The following is a 17,553-nucleotide window of genomic DNA, read 5'->3' as shown; positions in this document are numbered from 1 at the left end:
TTTCCAAGCACAATTCAAAGTGTTGGTGCTGACCTTTAAAGCCCTAAACAGTGTTGGCCCCGTATACCTGAAGGAACGTCTCCTCCCCCATCACTCAGCCAGGACTGAGGTCCTCCTCCGAGGGCCTTCTGGTGATTCCTTCACTGCAAGAAGCAAAGCTACAGGCAACCAGCCAGAGGGCCTTCTCAGTCATGGCGCCCACCCTGTGGAATGCCCTCCCATCAGATATCAAGGAGATAACTACACAACTTTTAGAAGACATCTGAAGGCAGACCTGCTCAGGGAAGTTTTTAGTGTTTGATGTTGTATTGTGTTTTAATTTTCTGGAAGCCACCCAGAGTGGCTGGGGAAGCCCAGCAAGATGGGTAGGGTATAAATAATAAAATGATTAGGATTAGGATTATCCTAGGGATGCGGGTGGCACTGTGGGTTAAACCAGAGCCTAGGGCTTGCTGATTAGAAGGTCGGCGGTTCAAATCCCCACGACAGGGTGAGCTCCCGTTGCTCGGTCCCTGCTCCTGCCAACCTAGCAGTTCGAAAGCACGTCAAAGTACAAGTAGATAAATAGGTACTGCTCTGGCGGGAAGGTAAACGGCGCAGACTGTCTCGCCAGAGTAGTGCGTGCTCTAGTTATCTCCCGCTTGGACTACTGCAATGCGCTCTACGTGGGGCTACCTTTGAAGGTGACTCGGAAACTACAGCTAATCCAGAATGCGGCAGCTAGACTGGTGACTGGGGGCGGCCGCCGAGACCACATAACACCGGTCTTGAAAGACCTACATTGGCTCCCAGTATGTTTCCGAGCACAATTCAAAGTGCTGGTGTTGACCTTTAAAGCCCTAAATGGCCTCGGCCCAGTATACCTGAAGGAGCGTCTCCACCCCCATCATTCTGCCCGGACGCTGAGGTCCAGCGCCGAGGGCCTTCTGGCGGTTCCCTCATTGCGAGAAGCAAAGCTACAGGGAACCAGGCAGAGGGCCTTTTCGGTAGTGGCGCCCGCCCTGTGGAACGCCCTCCCATCAGATGTCAAAACGATAAACAACTACCTGATATTCAGAAGACATCTTAAGGCAGCCCTGTTCAGGGAAGTTTTTAATGTATGATATTTTAGTGTTTTTTGGTTTCTATGGAAGCCGCCCAGAGTGGCTAGGGAAACCCAGCCAGATGGGCGGGGTACAAATAATAAATTATTATTATTATTATTATTATTATTATTATTATTATTATTATTTCCATGAGCTGCTCTGGTTCACCAGAAGCAGCTTAGTCATGCTGGCCACATGACCCGGAAGCTGTACGCCGGCTCCCTCGGCCAGTAAAGCAAGATGAGTGCCGCAACCCCAGAGTCGGTCACGACTGGACCTATGGTCAGGAGTCCCTTTACCTTTATGATTATCCTTGAAGTGCAGACTTCCGGTTGGTCGCCCAGTAATGGCAGTCAGGAGCTCTTTTGGCTGAAAGAGCCCCAGCGCTTTGAAGTTGGGGAGACCACGAGAGTGTCGTGGTTCCCCATTAAAAACCTCAGATTGGGCGTTCTGAGGACCTGATGTTCCGGCGGGTGCCTTCCAGCGACTCCCCTGCTCCCCAGTAAGCTCAAAGCAGCGAAGCTCCGAGACTGGCCGAGAGTGGCCAATTCCTTCACGAAGAAAGATTTTAAAATTCGGAACTGTAAGTAACTACAAAATTAACTACAAAATTAATTTGGAAAAAATTTGGAAGAAAAGGGAGACTTAAAAACGGAGGTCGGTCGCCTTTTGTTGGAGTAGGTGAGAATCGGCGTACAAAGACCGAAGCCTTTAAGAAGCGAAAAACTTTTGAAACTTTGCAAGCAATCTTGCTCCCCCTCCTCGAGGGAAGAGGGGGTGTTTGTGTCTAGGAAATTATTTTAGGAAGACAGTGAATACGAGAGAGCCTTCCCCATTCTGCAGCGGACCACCCGGGAGGGAAGACTTGTCTCCATTGTGACATCACAATGGAAGAGGAAACATTCAATCTCCGTTTCCACTGACTTTGTTACAAACTTTCCTGTGCTGCCTGGCTACACCTTAAATTAACTAAAAAGTATCCTCCCTCAGATTGAAGGGGAGTTTTGGAGAATTTTCTCTTTGCCATCCTGGTTTTTGGTATTCAGTTTGTTTGAAAGAACAGGGACGCTGCCTCTGGGCCGGCTGCAGTGGGACTGGTGGGGAGAAACTGTTTTTCTCCTCCACTGCGCCAGACTGTGGGACTGACCTTGACATTCCTAAGCTATTATGAGTTCAGAAAAAGTAAGACGTGGCTCTAAAGCCCAGCAATTTGAGGAGTTGGTGATGTCAATATTGAGTGACATTAGAGAAGGTTTAAATCGCAGTACAGCAAGCATTGAAAAATTGGATAAAAGGATTGAACTTTTAAGCACTGACTTAAAGGAAGTGAAAGATGAGAGAACCACGTATGATACAAGGTTGGCACAGTTGGTGACTGTTAGAGTGCCAGATTTGGAATGGTTGCAATATGAAAATGCTTGGATAGAGAAAGCTTATAGATTCAGTCCCAAAAAGAACACTAAAATAACTTATGACTGTATAGTGGTTTTTAAGACCAAGGAGCAAAGAGATATTATTTTGGGTCACCACTACAAAGAAGGCCTAAAAATCCAGGACAAATCTGTGGTGCTCTTTAAAGAGATCCCATGCCAATTTTTGAACCTGAGATCCCAATATACAGATTTGACAAACATCTTGAGGAGGAAGAACATTTTTTTCAGGTGGGAATTCCCAGAGGGCCTATCCTTCAAATTTGAAGGAGGAAAGCAAAAGATAAAGACCGTTGAAGATCAAGGACAGATTTCTACAAAAGCACTCGGTGGAACTTGGATTACAAAGCCCACAGCTGTCAGGAGCGGAGGCAGCATCCTCTTAATTTGGCATTATGGCGTTGAGAATTTGTTCATGGAATGTAAATGGTTTGAACTCTCCTCAAAAAAGGAGGCAAGTTTATCATGTTTTGGAAAAACAGAATATGGACATAATTTGTTTACAGGAAACCCACATTATAAGACTACATAGAAAAATGCTAATAAACAAAAGATTGGGACAAGAATTTATTTCTTCTGACAAAGTAAAAAAAAGAGGAGTGGTTTTTTATATCAAGGAAGAATGGAATCCAAAATTGGCTTTTAAAGATGAGGAAGGAAGACATAATACAGTTTTGCTTCTGAAAAATCCAAGTTGGAGACGGAGTTGTTGGATTCTAAAATGTCTAAAATGTCTAAAATGTATAAGTTACTGTTGGAGTGGCATACAAAGGATGAACAAGTTACATCAGTAATGATAGATTGGGCAAGAGATGTAGGACATAACATAATGTTTGAGGATTGGGAAAGATTGTGGAAGAAAGGGGTTAAGTTCACTGCACGTACAATGTTAAAGGAGAATATAATGAAAATGATGTACAGATGGTATTTGACCCCTGTTAAATTAGCAAAGATTTATCATAACTGTGATAACCTATCTTGGAAATGTAAAGAAAAAGAAGGTACTTTTTATCACATGTGGTGGACCTGCCCCAAGGTGAAAGACTTCTGGGGAAAGATTTATAATGAATTGAAAAAAATGTTGAAATATCCATTTATAAAGAAGCCAGAGGCCTTTTTTCTTGGAATAACAGGTATGGAATTGCCCAAGAAAGATGTTAAATTATTTTTGTATGCCACAACTGCTGCTCGAATATTACTAGCTAAGAAGTGGAAAACGCAATAAATACCAACCATGGAAGAATGGCAGATGAAGATGATGGACTTTTCGGAGCTAGCCAACCTGACCGGAAGAGTCCGCGACCAGAATGTGGAGGAGTATCAGGAAGAAATTTAATGACTATTTAGCTAAATACATCAAGTTAAATTAATTGGGAAAAGTTTACAATTACCAGCTAGGCCTAGGATTTAAATAAGTAGTGTGAGGAATTATTATGTTTAATGCTGAATTGGGAAGAAAGACTAATGTTAAGTGATTAAGTTAAGATTTTAAGAACTTTGATTTGGAAAACCGTTAAAGTGATATACATTGAAATTCAACTAAGGGGATACGAGGAAGTCACTTAACAATATTAAGAAGATTATTTCTAATAAGGTTATGATTTATGTTTGTCTGTTTATTTGTTAGTGTTTTTTTTTTAATTTTGTGGAAAATCAATAACAATTTTGAAGAAAAAAATGAATGGTATACTTCCTATGCGCCCTTTGCAGTATCAGACTTGATTGATTACCCACAGCCACTGGTTCATACACTTCCATGTTTTTCTCCTTAAACTTTTGCCCTTCTGTGTGTCTGAAGGTTTCCAGTTTTGGCCTCTCAGCAATTTCATCTTCTTAAGTTGATGTTTTGGGCACCTGTGTATCACCTGTGGTGGGGATGGAGGCAGACAGGCAGTTGGAGTTGAATATAGTAGAAATAGCATGCAGTGCAAAGAAGCCTTTTCCTAAGGATGGAAGCTGCATGGCTTTGGCAGGAGATGATTGCTGGTGCCAAAGACAAATAAGAACTGTTGTTGTTGTTGTTGTTGTTGTTGTTGTTGTTGTTGTTACACTTATTGCTTCAGGTTTTCTTTATTGCTGTTTATATTTGGTTTTAATGTTTTTTGTTATTTCTATTTTTATTATGTAAGCCACTCTGAGAGCTGTCTGTGTAAAACACAACAAGTATTAATAGTAATAATTGTAGTTTTTGTTTATTGTAAGCTGCCCAGAGGACTTTTTATGGGGCTGCAAAAAATGGAGGAGAAATTACTGGCCTGTGTATGTTAGCTGACCATAGGAGCAGCTTCTTGGCTTGCTCAGAACAAGGACCTGTTTTTTCCACCCTTGCTGGCTGACTGTTTGCATCTTTCCCTTCCAGAACCCAGATTACCACGGCTTTGACCCAGATCCCGTCGTTGACGTCTGGAGCATGCGCGTAGCCTTCTTTTTTGGCATATCCATTACCATTGTATTGGGCTCCACCTTCGTGTGCTATCTGCCGGACTACGGGTAAGGTCCGTTTGGGAAACATTGTTCCAAGCTGTGCTGAGCCTTGCAGGCTTTTCATCCCTCACACAGAGACTCAGGGCAGCCCACTCATGAGGCAAGATGAGGCAACCACCTCAGGCAGCAGGATCCACCAGGGCAGCAGATCTGACACCCGAGGAATGCATTGCTAAGGCTGCTGCCACGGTGGCAGTACCAGCTGCTGTGTGCTCCCTGGATCTACTGCCTCCTCAGCAGCCTTCCACCATGCAGTCTCTCCACGAATAGGAAGCACTGCTGGTCTCATCCCACCCCTGTGGAGGAAAGCGTGGTGGCTGCCCTCCAGAGTCTTCTGGGCTCTGCCCCCACTTTGCATGATTCAGAGCATTGCCCCACCCTGCAACAGCCTTTGTTTCTCACTTCAGCCATTGAGCGAGGTTGATTTGATTCCCTGCCCTTTTTCTGATGTACAGCTTCACTTGCCTCCTTGTTTCTGATGTAGATCTACTTTATCCCCGCTTCTGTGGTTGTGGGGGGTGGGGTGCATTTTGAGGTTTGCCTCAGGCACCAACATGTCTTGGGCCATTCCTGCAGAGATTCTTCGGTCCAGATGTTTTGGGGCAGGGCAGGGCAGCCAGTATCATCACTAGCACAGCAACTCCTCTGCTTCTGACCTGTAGCTTCCCCATAAGTCCATTCATTTCCTGAAGCACATCCTGGATCTCCCAACCCCTTCCTCTCATCCTGCTTCCTCGTGAAGTGATCCACCCCTTCTGTCCCTGTTTTCAGACTCCTTCTGATCTTCGGTCTCAGTTTTGACCAAACAGTTCCCTTTTGTTGTTGCTGTTGTTATTTTATTTCAAATTGGACAAGGAAAGGAAAAAGGAAAAAGAAGATAAATGACAATTTTAAAAAGAAACGGGAATAATAATATTACACAAATAATACTAATAATAACAGTAGACCACCATCAGTTCACATTGCTGATACAATGACTGTCAGTACACAAATCTTAAATTAAACATATAAATTAATATAAGCCCTCTAGAAGTCCAAATCAGTATCCCGACGAACTTTATGCCCATATGAAATATGTTCAAATGTAGTCAGGAGAATGAGGCCCCCAGAACATTATGTAATAGGTGTTGGGTATGTATCCTCTGAGGCTCACCATTAGCCACCATAAGGGCTCACAAAAATCCACTTTTGTTGCCCATACATTAATCCCAATCTACAAGGATATGTTTTAAGAGTACACAAACATCAAGGATTTTGCTAGTACAAAATTAATGCAAGTAACATCTTCAAACCAAAAGGAATATATCTATCATTTCCCTTCCCAATAACACAAGTGTTTTTTGTGCTGGGAAGGAATAAGCCTATAAGAATCCATCTCAGTACTTTCAGTTAGTCAGAGAAGAGGGGCCAGGGGCCAGGCTTACCTGAAGAGGAAACCTTTTGTCTTGTTTCCTTCTAAACCTTTCTTTTACACATATCAGCACCAGATCACAGATGTTTATCTTAGCCCTGTATTGTGCATTCTCCACCTCCTTTCCAGAGGCGAAATTCTCACGCTAGAAGTCCAGTAGCCCAGGGAGAGAAGTGTCAGTGGTGAACAAATATAACAATATTCTGCCATTCAGATCTTGAAGAATGTAAATCCTCTTTTAGTAAGTTTTGGATACGTCGCAGGGTGTACACATGTAATGGTGATGCAAAGCCAACTCTTAGATGTGCACCAAATATGTATTGAACACGAGCGTCTACAGTTCCATCATATGTGGGGCTCTTTAGCCTGGGGGGGGGGGACATCTCAGGGGAGATGAACAGAATCTTCATTAAAATGTTACAGAAGAGATGAACTGTGCCATACCTATGTGGGTGAAGGTGTTCCTGCAGATAACCAAGTTCCATGTTGTTTAAGTTTTATAAATCCAGCAGCAAAACCTTCAGCCTTGCGCCTGCTAGCAAATAGGCAGCCCTGCACCCAGACATTAGCTCAGGGCTTTCTTGGTCACACCTGACTCAGTGGTCACCCATCTAAATGAGACTTGCCTTCAGATCTCCCTGGAAAGGGTTTTTTTTCTCTTGGTGTGGTTGTTCTTGAGCTTTCTCAGTCTTTCTGTTACTGTGCAGTTAACCATTTGGGCATATTTAAATCATCTTGTTGTGCATGTGTATTTTCCTACTTCAAGAGGCAGGATTTTGTTAGAACTGTACAAGATGGAGTATTAGAACATTTGTACCTCTAGATGTGACTAACCTATAATTTAATGAGAGCTTTATTTTATTTTAAGGTATTTCCCTGAAGAAAGACTGTGCGGCCTTTTGGACATTTTTGTGATTCAATAAATCTTCCATTCACCTCTAACGGTCTGCTTTGCAACAGTGTTTTGGAGCAGTCTCCCTTCATTTTTGTACCCTTTTTATGGTGAGGCAGAGATCTTGCTTTGAGGAGCTCAGAGGGAAAGGTTTAGGAAAGAGATGTAGGGAATTAGAGGCAAATAATCAAAGGCCCGGAGTCTGCTGCTTGTGGGAGGTCTAAGATCCTTGGGAGATGTAGGTGGATTTGACTGCCTGAGGATCCTATATGCTCTGTGCCCATAGCTGCCCTCTTGATCCCTCTCCGAAGTGGCTTCTGGAGAGTCTATTCCGATGAAATGTTGCCTTGCAGAATTGCCTCTGGCACTGAGGCAGCTTTGCCCTGGCAGCAATCTCCCTAGGTCTTGAGTATGAAGAAGGCAGCAACTGTTAGCTGGGAGGGCTGCAAAGCTGGGAAGGAATTTGTGAGGTTTCTGGACCTAATCCCCTTCCTTGTACATGATCCTCAACAAGTTTGTGCAGGCTTAACCACTCAGAACACCGGTGGATTCATCCAGTACATTGCCACTTCCTCTTGGTGTTATTCTTGGGGGTTGGGGGAGAACACAGAAAGCTTTGCCACTAAATCTGACTGATTAAATGTTATTGCACAACACTTAGGCACCCCAAAGTAGGATAGGCCTTCTGCTTCCCAGATTGGCACGGGCGAAATTCCTCTTGCCCTCCTCTGCATGCCAGGCTTTCCACCACAACCATCCCAAGGTGGAAGCAGCTCCTCTTGGGCTTCTCTCACCCTGGCCATGACTGTGGGAGCCACAGTGGGTGCTTCTCCCTGCAAAGCTAGAGTGCCCGAGAAACAGCTGTAATAGGAAAGACACTTTTACTGAGAGTGGAGGTCCTTCCCTCAGCTTTACAAGGAAAGAACATGTTGCAAGAGGAAACAAAAGGGGGAAAGGCTACGAGAAAGATGCTGTAGTCATTATTTTAGGGTGGGAAGCTAGCAAACTTCTTTTCCTCCCCCCTCTTAGGACCCTGGATAGTAGAGGAAAATGGGCCTTCTAGGAGAAGGGGAGGACTATTGAGGACTAGACGCTTCCCTTCCCATGCCAACTAAAATACCCTCCTGGACTTAAGTCTAGTTTCTGGACTGGAAGCCATTTTCCTCAATAATTAGGAAGGTGAAAAATTGTTGTGGGTTCAGAAGATCTGGTTGGGATGGAGTTAGGGTGGTGATTGGAGGATGGAATATCCCTGCTAATTGGCTTCATATTCTGAATGGAGCCCCCCTCCTCCCACAACAACATTGTTCTCGCTGCATTTGTATGTGTGTGAGAATAATCTGGACCAAGTGACCTTAGGAGGGGTAACCTGAGCCAGTAGTTAATGAGTGCTCTTGGCTTTTTTGGTTATTTTTATCATGTCCTATCTGGGGAGTTTAGGGCAGCTAATGCCTCTGAATGATACAGAAGGGCTTTGTGGCTTGCAAAGGGCTCTTAGTAGAAACCAACTAGATAAATGGTAAGAGGAGAACTAGGAAATATTATAAAATAATGTTGGGGTGTATTGCTAATATAAAGTGGTATAGAAAGAAGGAGAAGAGAAAAAGGAAAAAGAACGTGGGTGTTTCAGAGGAAGGAGTGGGGAAACTCAGTCCTGGGGGCCACTATCTCAACTGGCTATACCTCTGCTCCCCGGGCTACACCCTTCACTGGGACCCTGGATTTCTGCCAAAATCCCAGGTGTTTTTGCCTGGCTGCAATGTGTCCTTGAGCATCTACCATGCAACAATGAAGTGGAATTTGCTGCCAAGGAGTGTGGTGGAGTCTCCTTCTTTGGAGGTCTTTAAGCAGAGGCTTGACAACCATATGTCAGGAGTGCTCTGATGGTGTTTCCTGCTTGGCAGGGGGTTGGACTCGATGGCCCTTGTGGTCTCTTCCAACTCTATGATTCTATGATTCTATAAGTGTCCATTCATTGCTCAGCTTACCTTTGCCTGTCACCATCGCTCTTGCAAGGTTGCTCAGCAGGGACTGCAGCCCCCAGCTGGAGTCAAAGGGACGTGGCTTGCTTGGAACAGTGTGTGTTTGTAAGCTGGCCTGTCCTCGCTTCTGCCCTTTCCTCCTATGTTGGCAGGTAGGCTGGTACAGATGGGATGTTCTTGCTCTCACAACCATGGTTAAAAGAATGGCGCAGGCTGCAGGAGCAGTGCTCGCTCTCCCGTCTTGGGTCCAGCCCACTTTTAAACCAAAGCAAAGTGTTCCATTGGCATCAATATGATCCATCACCAGGAGCCAGTGAAGCCGTTGTAGTGGTAAGTGTGCTAGACTATGATTCAGCCTCCCTGGGTGGCCAGTCGCTGTCTTTCAGCCTAGACTAGCTTCTTCTGAGGGTACAATGAGTGGGACAGATGAAACAGGTATACCACCTTGACTAGAGGGCTCCTGTTTAACTGTGGCTAACTGGTGTAGATGTAACATCTGAATCAGGCTGGAGGGGAAAAAGCCCACAGTCCTGGAGCCTCTTAACCAAAAGTGTTACATCTGCCCCAACCCATATTAAGTGCTTCTCAAGAACAACAACCTGCAAAACAAATTCTACATCTAGAAGACACAGACCCTCTAATGATAATTTTAAAATGATATGTCTACAAGTAGTTTTTCATAATATATTCTGCTTTCTGATTGAGTTTTTCAGCTCAGTTTTGTTTTTGTTTTGTAAGGAAGGTAGATGGCTGGGTTGGGTGAGCTGAACAGTGAGAGAAATGCACCTCCACCCTGCTGAAGCTTTTTCTCATCCTTTGTGAGGTATTTCCTGCACACTTCAGGTGTTTTCTCTGTGATAATGAGGGCTAGAAAAATAGTTTTTCTTCTAGGGAAGCTGCATTTCTCAGGATGCTGGATGAATAATGGGTTATACTTGCTTGTGAGTCAAAGTGAGGTTTTTGGGATATGTGCAGCCATGCTCATGGGAGGCAGTGAGAGCAGAAAATGGGAGGGAAGCACCTTGGAAATCTGGTTAGAGCACCAGGCTGTGCCTGAATGGCAGCTGGTGGGTGGTCCAACATCCACGACAAGCTTTCCTCTCCCTCTGTGCCTCCAGACTCCATCTCCCTTTATCTCCAGCCATTGGGCCACGCTGGCTGGGGCTGATGGGAACTGGAGCCCAACAGTCTGGGACAGACACAGGTCTCCCACCCTGGTTTTAAAGGCATTAGCCATGGCCTGTACAAGAGCACCCACACCCACCCCTTCTCCCCTTCTCCATCCCCACTCCCCAGCAGCCCTCCCAGCCTGGCCCTGGCTTTGCGAAAGGGTTTGTTTCCAGACAGGGCAGGCTATTTAGAGAGCGAGTTGTGGAAATTCACCGCTGCTCAAGAGCCACTATAAGTAATTTTGGCAGTGCACTAGCTGGAGCTAGGTATGCGCGTGTATATTTAGCTTATGGGATATAGATAGAGCCGAGGCCCAGAGCCGGGAGCCGTGCTGTTTTGGCTCGCAAGGAGGGGCAGGTTACAGCCTGGCTCTCTCTGCTGCTGACGCACATCGAACCTTCTGATCAGAAGCGGCTTGCGCAGCTCCTGCTCCCATCCGTTCTGGCTCTGCAAAAGACCCTGTAGAGGAGCATTGCTAATGAGCAAGGCTTTGCCCCCAGCTTTTGAGCTGAGATGGGAACCCAGGAGTCCTGATGTGCAGCTTCCTCCTTCTCATCTTCTTACAGCTAAGACTAGAGCCCGTCTCTTTGTTTGTCTCCTTCCCATCTGCTTCCAGTTCTCCTAAACATTGTCGACTTGAGTTGTCCTGTGTTACTAAGGAATGGGGGTGGAGGGCTCCTGTTGGGCAAACAGACAGGTGAACTGGGAGTTGAAAGGGCAAGGGTGGGTTGCCTGCAAAGCTGTACACTGAGAGCAATGTAGAGGTGTGGTCAGGGAACGTATTCCATGGTTTGTACTGCAGCACTGCAGAAATTAGAACTGGGTGCAGACTTCAGCATTTAGAGAATGCAGAGCTTTCTGGGTACTGGAAACACTGGAACTGGGGGAGGCGGTGGGCTCCTGTGGCAGACGGAGGGGGGTGCTTAATTCTTCCCTTGCTTTGCTGGCCTTTTCTTTCTGCCATCCCCCACTACTCAAGTGGCTTTCCCACCACTACCAGATATGTGACAGGCTCATCAAGGTGAGAGAAGCAGCACAGGAGAGGGAGGCCCAGAAGGACAAAGGACAAGGGGGTGGGGAGCAGAAGCCCCTTTCTGCTTCCCTGAAAAAACCTGGTTGCTCCCACCATTACTGTATACATCACAAGTCCTGTCTTTGCCTTCATGGTGTTTCACCCACAGCTGCTGCAAATCAGACCCCAGGAACCACAGGAAGACCAAGACTTAGCAGGCAGAGTATATTTGGTGTAATTCTGAGCAAACAGCACCTGTCCTGTTTGTCAGACACAGTTTCTATTCAGTACTCACAGAGTTGGCTACTACCCATACCAGGTACTCTGCACTAACTCGGAATCAATGCAATCATTTTAAGGGAAAGACGAATGAAGATGGGTTTTTGCGGGGGGCAGGGGTAAAGAAATGTGATGTATTCATACTCCATACACCCTGTGGTAATGGACTTTTCTTAGAAAATACTGGCTTCCATTTCCTGGAAAAATGGGGACTAGAAACTTGTGTTTAAAAACAAACCTTGAAGGCTCGAATTCTTGGAAATAGAGTGGAAATGGGACAAAGTAATCCTTTAGGACCTTCATTCGGTGACTGGCAGTCAATCACAGACACATAGGAGCCTTTCTTCTGGGCACTGACTTCTGTGAAAAATACTGAGTGCACAGTTGAAACCTTTTTTGCCCATTTATTGTAGCGAAAATTCTGAGGCACAGACTTGCAAATTCTCTCTTGCGATGCATTCCTAAACTGTTTAGGGTGACAGCCAAAAATCTGTCATTGCTTTGCATCCCTGATTCTCTGAAAGCATCTAGTTATGTTGACTGTGAAAATGCTGGGATAGATGGACCAATAGTCTGGCTTGCTGCTGCCACCACCTCCACACACACCTCGGAAAAGGCCTAGGTCTGCGGTGTCTTGATTGTGAGTGGTGGGAGCCTGCCTGTCTACTTTTTGTGTTCTGGGGAGGCGCCAAATCACAAGACGTAACTCTTCTCTAATTGATGGGGTCTCATTAGCGAGGTCTTTGGGGAGCCTCTAACTCCTGTTGCGGCAGCAGGAGCCTCTGCTTGCTGGAGTTGGGGAGGGGGACATGGGGGAATTGAGCTGACAGCATTTGGGCAGGGGAGAGGACGAGACAGGAGAGGAGAAGAGAGGAGAGGAGGGCAGTGGAGAAAGATGAATGCATATTATAATGAGCATCTCAGCTCTTTTGGATATCCTTAGTTATAATTGCAGTCTTAGCACAAAGATCACAGACATCTGCTTTGCCTTTGAAGCAGCCCACTCTTCCCATTTTATAGATGTGGAACTGAGGCTGAGCGTTGAGTGGCTTATGCCCTTTCCAGTTGTGTCTGTGGCTGAGTTTGGGACTTGAAAGTGCAGCTTCTCTCCACTCTGCAATGTTGTTCTGCATTCTTCCAGCCACTGGAGTGTTCCTGGACCTCATCTCAACCAGCCACACCCTTTTGCTGTTGTGTGTTTTGCCCCATACTCTGCCTGATTTTGAAGCTGTGGTACACGCATAGGCCCCAAACATTGGCAGCAATCGGGCAGGTGGGTGTCAGTGGGCGGGTAAGGTCCATCTTTAGTCTGTTGCTGTTTGAAAGTACCCTTAGGGCCTAGGTTTTCTCTCCCCCCCCCGCCTCCCTCCCCTTCTGAAAGTCCAGGGCTGCTTACAGTTTATTTACATTTTATTATATCATCTTATACAGGTGAAACTTGAAAAATTAGAATATCGTGGAAAAGTTCATTTATTTCAGTAATTCAACTTAAAAGGTGAAACTAATATATGAGATAGACTCATGGCATGCAAAGCGAGATATGTCAGTCCTTTATTTGTTATAATTGTGATGATCATGGCGTACAGCTGATGAAAACCCCAAATTAACAATCTCTGAAAATTGGAATATTAAATGAAATCAGCAAAACAAGGATTGCAAATAGAGCAATATTGGACCTCTGAGAAGTAGAAGCATGCATATGTACTCAGTACTTGGTTTGGGCCCCTTTGCATCAATTACTGCCTCAATGCGGCGTGGCATGGATGCTATCAGTCTGTGGCACTGCTGTTATGTTATGGAAGGACAGCCTTTTCCTTCTAGAGTGTTCGGTGTGGCCTGTCCACCAGCTCTACATAATGAGGTTCTGAAAGAAAAGTGAAACTTTTCCACGATATTCTAATTTTTCGAGTTTCACCTGTATTTATGAGCCACCCAGTAACAATGTTATTGGAGTGATGAGCAAATAAAATTGCTTAGCAATTGGAGAAGACAATCAAACACTAAAAGCCAATAACCAAGGCAGGAGTACGCCACTCTCTCTTACCCTATCTGCTGGCATAAAAGTACAAGAGCAATCTCGGGAGGCTACTGCTCCCATTTCTATTTCTCCTTTTCTGAAGACTCTTCTTTCTGTAAAGGCATTTCTCTTTTACACACACACAAAGTCTCCTTGCCTCCACTTCAGACTCCTTCCAGGAAGGAGGGAGAAGGTCTCCCCTCCGACACAGAGAAAGAGCTCTGCTCCCTGGCTTCTCTCCTGCCTGGCCCCTTTCCCTTTCTCTGTGGAGTTGCTGCAGTCCCATTTGTCAGCCAGGGAGCTTCAGATGAAAGCCCGTTTCCAGTCCGTTAATATTCCGCTTAATGAGCTGACAAAGCAGATCCTCTGTGGTTGCGGAGTGGGAAATAATAATTAAACTCTATGATTCTATGATTCTATGATTCTAAACTTACTTTAGGTTGATGCTTTGCATTATTGTCCTCGCTGCAGGTAGTGAGTGGCCATTTCTGGGCAACAACCTCCCCTCCCTCTCCTGCCTCCTTCAGGTGGCTGATCAGGTGGTGTTCTCTCATGTAAGGGATTGTCCCATAGGAGCGGCACAACATCTGGAGTGCGGGGTGGGGGTGGGGCGAAAGGGAACAGAGAGCAAATTCATTGGTAAATGCACCTTATGGGCCAGGGTTATCAGTCTTGAATGAAACGCTAATGCCACAATAAAGCCTGCTTCTGAGTTCCCCTCCAGTGCCTCTACTAGGAGTGGAGAGTGTACCCTTCCATTCTTACTCCCCCCACTGGATACTCTGACATCAGTCTTTTCTTATGAAGTTGTAGCTATTGACATGCCCATTTGCAGAGGGTGAGAGGAGAGAGACATACAAAGAATGTGGCTCATGGCTGGCTGAAATGCAAAATGGGCATTTAGTCCTGATACTCTGTGGTCTTATTTTGGGGCGGGGGGACTAAGTGTCTAGTCCTCATGGCTATAGGCAAAAGAACTATTACTTTTGCTTACTAAATGTTTGCCAAAAAAGAGCACTCCTGAATGCAGCTTCCAAAAGTCACTAATTTTTTGTGCTGCTTCACTTGTCAGTGGCAACCATAAAACCATATTTCTGAAGTTACACAGAACCAGAATACTTTCTGTCCTTTTGATGTATTTTATAAAAATGTTCACAGCCACTCATGAGTATCTGCTCCACTTTTTTCCTTAAAATCTTGCCTCTCCCATTTTGAGATCTCCACAGGGCAATTTCTGTGGCCAAAGAATTGGCAGAAGTGTGGGCCTCTGTTTGGAGAATGTATTCCACTGCTGTGCATAAAACTGCCTGGCTGGTGAGTTTGAGGTTTGCTGGAGAGGGAGCAACCAAAGCTCCCCCCCCAGCCACCCTCCTCAGTGGTCCTGAGTCACACCCCAAATAATTTTGCCTTGCTGGAAATGTGTCCTCTTGTGTGGAGAACAGAAGGGGGGGGGGTGAGCGTCTGCAGAAACTGGAGTGTTGTGTACCTGAAAGGCAGCATTGATATTTGCTGCTTTGCCCAGTTTGGCCACTGGCATGTGGCTCTCAGAAGTTTGCCCCCAAGGGAACGTGGGCCCTGCACTGAAGAAGATTCCTCACCCATGGAGTAGATGACCCTGTGGGACACACTGGGGGGGTGGGCATGAAAGTCGCTGGGAGGGAGAAAATCCAGCACCAGGAAGACATAGCAGAGGTTTGGCTTTGTAGTCACCCGAGCTTTTGCATGTGAACTAAGGGAGGGGCAAGGGGACACACTGGGAGTTTTGGGCCACATCTTTCTCTCCTCCCCCCCCCCTTTTCCCTGGGCCAGAGTAGTGAGCACCCGCATGCACACATTTTGATCCACTGGGCTGCATACGTGCAGTTGCGCACGAGGACTTTGTGTGCCTGCTTGCCAAAGGGAGGGCTGTTGCTTGTGTAGAAAGATGTTGTGGAAGAAGGACAGAGTTCAAAAAGTTTGAGAAATGCTGGCTTAGATGGTAGCTTTACTCCTGCCACTAGACTAGGAAGGAGGGGTGATGCTGCTGCCATTGCCTCCCTCCTCTTTGCCACTAGAGCAGGGAGAGTTCAAAGGATCCTGCCTTCCTCCCTCTGTTAAATATGCCTGACTTCATGCTGTCTGTTGGAAGAGGAGATGGAAATAGCAGGGAGGGGCTACAAACTAGGCCAGGTCCCATTACTGCATTCTGAGCCACCAAAGCAGCTGTCTGGTTTGTGTTTGTGTATGTGGAATCAGCTGCTTGTGTGCATTGGACTTGCCCTTTGCTAAGAGCACTGACTAAGCCTCAGGCAAGAAGCCCCAGAGCAAATGCAAGCAAGGGCCATGCCTGATCAACTGGGTTGACTGGTCTGTGCTGGGTCAGCTGAGGCAGGGGGCAAAGGTGATTTGTTGGGCAGAGCCATGCCAGTCCATGCCTTAATAAGGAAATTGGACTAGGATTGTTCTCTCTCTCTCACTCACTCTCACATGCACACACAGCGATTCTGATGTTTTCACAGGAAGCCCAAAACTGAATAGAGCTGGGCTAAGCAGCAGTCTGGAGACTCCTTAATGAAGCACTAATTAAGGCAAGCTGCTTTGCACTTGATCTCAGCACAGTATAATTAATGCTGCAGCTTTGATTGGGTTCACACTCCTAACTCCTTGTGCCAGTGTGGTACATCCAGGATATAACAGTCAAACGGCTCCGAGTGCTCCTTGATCAGCTGTGCCTATATGCATTGCTAGAGCAGAACTGGAGAACTTAGTGACTCTCCAGAGGTTGTTGGACTACAACTCCCACCAGCCCCGGCTAACACAGCCAACAGCCAGTGGTGGAGGCACTGGCAGTCCATCAGTATCTGAAGGGGCCAAAAGGTTCCCCATCCCTGTCCTAGAGCAGCAGAAAGCATGCTGAGAAATGTGCTGTGGGGCTTGAGCAGTTTTGTAGAAGTGTCATTCAGTATCTGTCTCCCCTAAATATTCTATATGAATCCCATCTCTGATTTGAAGACACAAACAGCCTTGGCCTGTGATGACTTTTCTGTGCTCCAACACATGCTGAACTTTGAGTGGAATTCAGTGTCTAATGCAGAACCTGGCTTCCTAAGGAAATGTAGTTTAAGCAAGTTTCTGGTCCTCATCGTCATGCAAATGCTGCACTTTCTCTGCCTCATGGAAAGAGGCTTTGCACCCTGCTTGGCCATCTCGGTCTCTTCCAGGGAAACTGCTCCCCCTGACTTACGTGTCCTTGTGTTTCTACCCCTTCACCTTCCCTCCTTCCAAAGAAATCCAAATTCTGTAGCACCTTGCCTCCCTACAGTCCATCAAGTGGCTGCAGCTGGCCTCTTCCCATTTTTGCAGCCTGGCTGCTGGCCCTATTTGGCCCATAGCAGGAGCCAGGTCCCATTACAGTAGAATAGCCTCCCTTGGTCTGGTGCTCTCCAGATGTGGCCAGGCTGCAGATGCCATCATCCCTGAACATTGGCCACGTTGCGGAGGGCTATGGGGAGAGGAGAGTCCCAAGGTTGGAGTCTAGCGCCCCGTAGCCCTTTCCTGTATTTCCAGGGCACTGTTGACACCTTGCAATAACTTGCTCTGCTTTGGTCTCTCTTTTGTCTCTCCCCCCAGGATGGAAGAGTGGTCTCGTCGAGAAGCTGAACGGAAAATTAAAGAGCGGGAGGCACAGGGGCTGCCTGTGCTTGACTCTAATTATTATGACCCCAGCAAAATTGTGCTGCCTCCAGAGGATGAGGAATAAGTTCCATGATGTCTGCCTGTCTGGCTAAGCTGAGAATAAACTTCCAAGATGA

General features: G+C 46.2%; 1 protein-coding gene across 1 annotated transcript in view; it reads left to right on the top strand.

Moving 5' to 3' along the window:
- The window catches only part of NDUFB11 (NADH:ubiquinone oxidoreductase subunit B11), a 41,454-nt gene extending 23,901 nt beyond the window's left edge, over positions 1-17,553 (top strand). The window contains exons 2-3 of the mRNA XM_053371330.1: positions 4,875-5,005; positions 17,372-17,553. Coding sequence (XP_053227305.1) covers positions 4,875-5,005; positions 17,372-17,501 — 261 coding nt within the window. The 3' untranslated portion in view covers positions 17,502-17,553. The remainder of the gene's footprint in view (positions 1-4,874; positions 5,006-17,371) is intronic.

The sequence above is a fragment of the Podarcis raffonei genome, chromosome 17 (genome assembly GCF_027172205.1).
Source record: "Podarcis raffonei isolate rPodRaf1 chromosome 17, rPodRaf1.pri, whole genome shotgun sequence".
Lineage (NCBI taxonomy): Eukaryota > Metazoa > Chordata > Lepidosauria > Squamata > Lacertidae > Podarcis > Podarcis raffonei.
Note: the sequence above shows the minus strand (reverse complement) of the source record. Positions and strands in the feature narration are given on the sequence as shown.